The following is a 6572-nucleotide window of genomic DNA, read 5'->3' as shown; positions in this document are numbered from 1 at the left end:
CGTGCTCGGGCATCAGGGCCTGCCCTGACCGCCAGGGGGCCCCCAACCCGCAGCCCAGCGCCCCCTAGCATCGCCTTAGGGGATCGGGGCCTGCCCTGACCGCCGGGGGGCCCTAACCAGCAGCCCAGCGCCCCCTAGCGTCGCCTTGGGGGATCGGGCCTGCCCTGACCGCCAGGGGGGCCCCCGACCCGCAGCCCAGCACCCCCTAGCGTCGCCTTGGGGGATCGGGCCTGCCCTGACCGCCAGGGGGGCCCCAACCAGCAGCCCAGCGCCTCCTAGCGTCGCCTTGGGGGATCGGGGCCTGCCCTGACCGCCAGGGGGGCCCCCGACCCGCAGCCCAGCGCCCCCTAGCATCGCCTTGGGGGATCGGGGCCTGCCCTGACCGCCAGGGGGCCCCCGACCCGCAGCCCAGCGCCCCCTAGGGCCACATAAGCGCACTGGGGCCAGGCCCGGCTGCCAGAGAACACCCCCCGCCATGCTCCCTACAGCACAGCGCCCCCTGGTGTCTCAGTGAGGGTGGGAGCCTGGGGGAGGAGGGGCTGTTCATGAGGCTGGGGCGGGGGGGAATCTTTCGGGCTTTGCACCCGCGGCTCCAAATCCCCTTCCAAGGTGCGAATCCCAGCCAGGCCCATGGGACTGACATTCCCTGGAGATGCCACCGTTCTCCACTCCCAGCACACACACACCCCCCCGCAAAAAAACCCTCACTTTGCCAGCCACAGAGAGAGGGCGGTGTACGGGGAGATTCTCCATAGCAATGCCGCTCACCATGGCGACAGAGGGATGCTGCTGTCTGGATAAAATACATGTATTCTATGAAGGAAACAGGAGTGTGTGGGTATCCCATAATACTCAGCTCCCCTTCCCTGGGATCCCACCCCACGGACTGGAGAGAGAGATGGGGGGGATAGAGAGAGAGAGAGAGGGTGCATGGAGATAGATAGATAGATAGATAGATAGATAGATAGATAGATAGATAGATAGAGGGGGTGGATGGGGATAGATAGATAGATAGAGGGGGTGGATGGAGATAGATAGATAGATAGATAGATAGATAGATAGATAGATAGAGGGGGTGGATGGGGATAGATAGATAGAGGGGGTGGATGGGGATAGATAGGGTGCTATGGGACAGACAGATATAAATAGGTGGGGGGACTAGAGAGACACAGAGCTCCCCCCACAGGAAGCGCTCCTGCCCTGCTCCCCACAGCGCCCCCTGCTGGGAGAGGCCGGGGCTGGCGTAGCCGGGAGCTCCCCCCACGGAGATTTCTCCCACTCCCGTTCACACAGCGCTTCTGAGGCTATTTTCCTTTAGTCCCACATTCCCCTTCCCGCCCCCGGCCTGTGACGCGTGGAAACCCAGTGTCACTCCACAAACGCAGTCTAAATGCAGCCCGGAGCCTGGTGGTCACCACTTGCAGTGCAGGATGGGGGATGGGGCAAGGCTGGGGTGGGGGGTGTCTCAGGTGAGGGCTGGGTCTGACTGTCTCAATTAGGGTTGGGGGCTTAGGGGGGGTCCAGGTTAGTGTCCAGAAACCCCACCCACCCTGCACCTCCTCCCCTCACCTTGACAAGCCCCATGGGCCTCCCATGGGCCCCAGGCCCCCCACCACCACCCCTCTATCCTCCATTGACCCTGTGCCTGCCTCCCCCCATGGCCCCACACACCCCACTGAACCCCCTGAAACTGCATCCCCAGCTGACACCCCCCCCCTCAGCCTTCATGACCGGCTGCCCCACTGAGCCCCCCTCATGACCACAAATCCCCCACCCCCAATTGACCACACACAACCTGTGCCCCCTCATTGACCCTCCCATGACCCACAGTCCTCTGCTGATTCTACCCCCCACATGCCCCACTGACCCCCATAACACCGCATTCCCCACTGACCCCACACATCCCCCTGTTGTCCCCTCCCACCCTAGGGGTACATTGCAAAGGTCACCCCTCAAGCCTGGCCCCCCTGGGCAGCATCTGCACAGCTCCCTGCCCTAATCCACCCACACACACACCTGGCCCCGGGGAGGGGGCAGCAGACCCACTGTCTCCTGGCATAGACCCCTTCCCCCTCCCCCCCCAAGCAGAGCAGACCCAGCCACCTTGGACCCCCAGCCCCTGCAAGCCTGTCGCTGACGCTGTCAGTCAGGACCCCAAACTCCCAGCAAGAGGCGCGGGCCCCTCACAGAACAGCCTCCCTGGGTGTGTCATGCTAGCCAAGTGGATAGGAGCCCCAGGACTCCTGGGTTCTCTCCCTGGCTCTGGGAGGGGAGTGGGAGCCAGTGGTTAGAGCAGGGGGAGGCTGGGAGCCAGGACTCCTGGGTTCTCTCCTTGCACCTGGGTGGCAGAGGAGATTGCGGGGTTTGGGAGGGGGGGGAATAGCCCGGTGGCAGGTCCCTGGGGGTAAAACCTGCAGCACAATTGGGGGCTAGGAAATAGCCCCCCCACACTGGGCACCACCCCACATCCTGTATAACCCTCTCTTTCTCTCCCTGCCCTACCCCCCACACACTTTGGAGGTCTGCCCCCCCAGCCCCCGCCACGTCTAGAGGGTTATTTTGCTTCCGTTGCCTGGGACTCCCCAAAGGCAGCTCCCTGGCCAAAGTGTGCACGCTTCTCCCGTCCCAACGCCGGGGGGGGGGCATTGAGAGAGAAGAGACCCCCCCAGCCTAGGCAGACCCTCTCCTCCACCCCCTCTCTGCCAGCCCCAACAGGGAATGGAGCATTTTCCACTGCAGGCCTCCGCATGCGAGGGCGGCTGTGGGCACCCGGTGCGGGGGCTGGGGGGTGGGCCCGCACGCGCCGCATCATCGGGGGTCGGGGCAGGGGGAGGTTGGTGCTGAGGGAGGGAGGTGTGAGGGTGAGCGTGCAAGCTGCTGCGTGTGAGAGTATGAGGGTGGGCGTGCGAGCCAGTGCGTGCGGCTGGTGCACGCTCCCTCCCGCCCCCCGTCCTCCCCCCCCGCCCCCCCAGCTCTCGGAGAGACGCTTGCAAACACCTTTATGGATTTTATTAAAATAGGAAACTCGGACGAGACCCAGAAATGGTTGGGATCACAGGCTCCGGGGGAGGGGGGGCAGGAGTGCACCCCCACAACCCCCCCCTCCCGGCTCTCCCCCCCCAAACCCCGCCCCTCCCCGCCCCTCCCCAGATTATTACAAATTAAAAAATACCTCTGGTCTGCGTTTCCGCGCGGGGAGCGAGGGCTGGGGCGCCCGGAGTCACATAGTCATTAAAAAAACCCATAGCCTGTGCCAGCCAGGGCCCCATGGCTGAGCACAGACTCTCCACCAAAACAGCCGTGACCACAAAATACTAATATTTTGGCGTTTCCACCCCCCAACCACCACCTCTTTCTCTGGGTGCCGGGTTTTTTTCCACCCTCCACCCCCCCCCCACCCCATTTAATCCCACGACCCCCACCAAAAAAAAAAAATTATTCCAGGGTTGGTTGGTTGGTTTCCTTTTTTTCGCTTTTAGTAACCCAGCACCCCAGGTGGGGCCGGGGATGCCCAGCGGTATCAAAAAAGTTTCAAAGTTTCGGAGAGCGGGGGCGGGGGGGTGGAGGCACGCAACTTCCCGGTCTTTGATTGGGGCGGGGGGGGGGCGGGAACGGAGACATCTCGATCAACTGGGTACTGAGAAAACTGCCAAAATAAAAGCCGATGTCAAAGGGTAAACCAGAGAGAGGTGGAAATCTCAGGAAGGGGAGGGACAGACAGGTAGGGAGGGGGACAAGAATGGGGCAGGGGGACACACAGAGGCAGTTGGGGTGCGAGCTAGGAACGGGGGGGACAGACAGGTAGGGAGGGGGACAAGAATGGGGCAGGGGGACACACAGAGGCAGTTGGGGTGCGAGCCAGGAACGGGGGGGACAGACAGGTGGGGAGGGGGACAGGAATGGGGTGTGTGGGGGACACAGAGGCAGTCGGGATGGGAGCCAGGAAGTGGGGGGACTCTCCAGCGGGTGGGGGGCATGGCGTCCAACTGGAGCCGATCCGTCGCGGGCGGGTTAGGGGGGTCTCTCTCTCCCCGGAGGCATTTCCCCGCTCCCCCTCCCGTGGCGGGCCGCGGGGCCGGGGCGGGCCGGGGCGGGGGGGGAAGGCAGGCCGCGAGGGGCGTCCCCGTCCTCAGATCTGCGTCTCCTGCACGTTCTCCTTTGAGCTGCTCTTGAACAGCAGAGGTTCGTGGATGGAGTTCAGCAGGGGGTTCTTGGCGCAGGCCAGGGCCCCCGCGTTGTTGCTGTAATGGGCCTTGAAGGCCGCATAGTGGTTGAGGTGGTCGTGCTCCAGGGCCGGCAGGGCCAGGTGGCTGTCGCCGGGGGCGCCGGCCGCGGCCGGCAGCTCGTCCTCCACGTTGATGATCTCGATGGTGCGGGTGGGGCCGTGGTGTTTGTGGAACTGGTGCTGCTTGCGCAGTTTGTAGAAGACGATCAGCATGACGGCCGCCATGAAGGTGATGGCCACGAAGCAGCCGATGATGATCTTGGTGGTCTTCATCACGTCGTCCAGGTCCTTCATGCCGCCCTCGGCCGCGTCGGTGATGGGCACGGTGTAGGGCTTCTCCGTGGAGCGGGTGGAGCGGGGCGTCAGGGAGGTGGTGGAGTAGGTCACGTCCCAGCCCACGGCGGGCGTGGGGCCCGGCTCCTTCTTGGTGGGCAGCGCGTCCTCCTGGGCCGTCTCCAGCGTCTCCACGGTCACGGTGGTGAAGTAGGTGTAGCCGGTGGCGGCCGGGTCCACGGCCGAGACGTTGAGGGTGGCCGACGCCGTGGTGTTGCCGGCCGAGTTGGTCACCATGCAGGTGTACTGCCCCGTGTCCTGCACCGTCACGTTGGTGAAGTTGAGCGTGCCGTCGTGCAAGACGGAAATCCGCACCCGGTACGAGCCGTGCGTCATCAGCGTCCCGTTGGGCGTCAGCCAGTTGACCGAGGTCATGGAGGTGCCCGTCCGGCACTTCAGCTCGGCCGCCATCCCCTCCGTCACATTGAGGTCGGTGGGCGGCTCGACGATGACCGGGGCGTAGCAGGTGAAGTGGCTCTGGTCCAGCTCGCCGATGTAACGCCCCTTGAGGTTGGCCGGGGCGTGGCAGCGGGCGCAGCAGGTGGTGTTGTTGGGCACCGTCTCCTTCAGCCACCAGCTGAGCCAGAGGACGTCACAGTTGCAATGCCAGGGGTTGTGGTTGAGGTGCACCCGCTCCAGCCGGTGCAAGGGGGTGAAGAGGTCGTGGGGCAAGGACATGAGGTTGTTGTGGGACAGGTTCAGCTCCTCCAGCGACTTGAGGTCGTCGAAGGCGTTGCGCTCGATGGTGGACACCTGGGCGTGCATCAGCCACAGCTTGCGCAGGCTGGTGAGGCCCTGGAAGGAGCCGGGGCGGATCATGTCCAGCCGGTTGCCCGACAGCTCCAGCTCCTCCAGCCGCACCAGCGCCGTCAGGTTGGGGATGTCCTTGAGGTTGCACATTCCCAGGTTCAGGTACCGCAGGTTCACCAGCCCTTCGAAGGCCGCCTCGGAGATGTACTCCAGCTTCTTGAGCTCCCCCAGGTCCAGGCGGCGCAGGGAGGGCACCCGGTTGAAGGCGTAGGACGGGATGCTCTCGATGGGGTTGTTACGCAGCCAGAGCTCCCGCAGCTTGGAGAGGTACTCAAAGGCCTGGGTGGGCACCGTGGCCAGGCGGTTGTCGAAGAGCTCCAGCGTGTTGAGGTTGGGCAGGCCGTTGAAGGCTCCCACCTCGATCTTGCGGATCAGGTTCTTGCTCAGCTGCAGGATCTCCAGGTGCCGCAGGTGCTTGAAGGTGTCGGTCTTGATGAGCTGGATGTTGTTCTCCTGCAGGTTGAGGTACCGCGTGTTGATGGAGATGCTCTCCGGCACCTCCACCAGCTCCCGGCGCGTGCAGATCACCCGGCTGGCCTGGTTGCTGCAGGAGCAGGCGGCCGGGCAGGGAGTAGGCGAAGCTCCGGCCCACGCCAGCGAGGGCAGCCACAGCCCCAGCAGCAGGACCGGCTTCCAGAGCATCCTAGAGGGACGGGGAGGCGGCGGCCCCCTCCGGGAGCAGCAACGGGGGGCAGCCATGTCCAACGTTCATGCTTTAATGGGCAAAACCTCCTCTGGGCAGGCTCTCAAATACCTAGAGACTGGAGACACAACAGAAGAGAGAGACTCGTTAGCGTCATCCCTGCACCTAAGGGCCCGACCCCAGGAGGAGAGAGACCAGTTAGCATCATCCCTGGGCCATGGGGCCCATCCCCAGGAGGAGAGAGACCAGGCAGCATCGTCCCTGCACCATGAGGTCACATAAAGGGCAGGCTATAGTTAGACTGAGATGTGGGGTGAGGGCCATACCACCCCCCACAGTGGCCCAATGACATTTCCCCCACTCTTGACGCAATGATGAGGTCAATATCTCATCGGGATCCACAATTCCCTTGGGAGTAAAATCACCTGCAACAAAATTTCCTCCCTCCCCCATCCCATTTAAAAAAAAAAAAAAAATTTCCCTCCGCAAACAGTTTGCAAAGGCCCCAGACTTTCCCCCCCTAAACCCAAACACCCACACCCCAAAACGCAGGTTTGAAAT

The 6572-nt window shown here is 63.4% G+C and overlaps 1 protein-coding gene across 1 annotated transcript; it reads right to left on the bottom strand.

The window, feature by feature from the left end:
- Positions 1–4106: 4106 nt before the first annotated feature.
- LRRC4B (leucine rich repeat containing 4B) lies at positions 4107–6136 on the bottom strand. The gene has a single exon (XM_074937516.1). It carries the CDS (start codon positions 6065–6067, stop codon positions 4130–4132), a length of 1938 nt encoding a protein of 645 aa, XP_074793617.1. The 5' UTR covers positions 6068–6136; the 3' UTR covers positions 4107–4129.
- Between the last annotated feature and the right edge of the window lie 436 nt (positions 6137–6572).

The sequence above is a fragment of the Natator depressus genome, chromosome 23, assembly GCF_965152275.1.
Source record: "Natator depressus isolate rNatDep1 chromosome 23, rNatDep2.hap1, whole genome shotgun sequence".
NCBI lineage: Eukaryota > Metazoa > Chordata > Testudines > Cheloniidae > Natator > Natator depressus.
The sequence above is the reverse complement of the archived record's forward strand: the minus strand, read 5'-3'. Positions and strand labels throughout refer to the sequence as shown.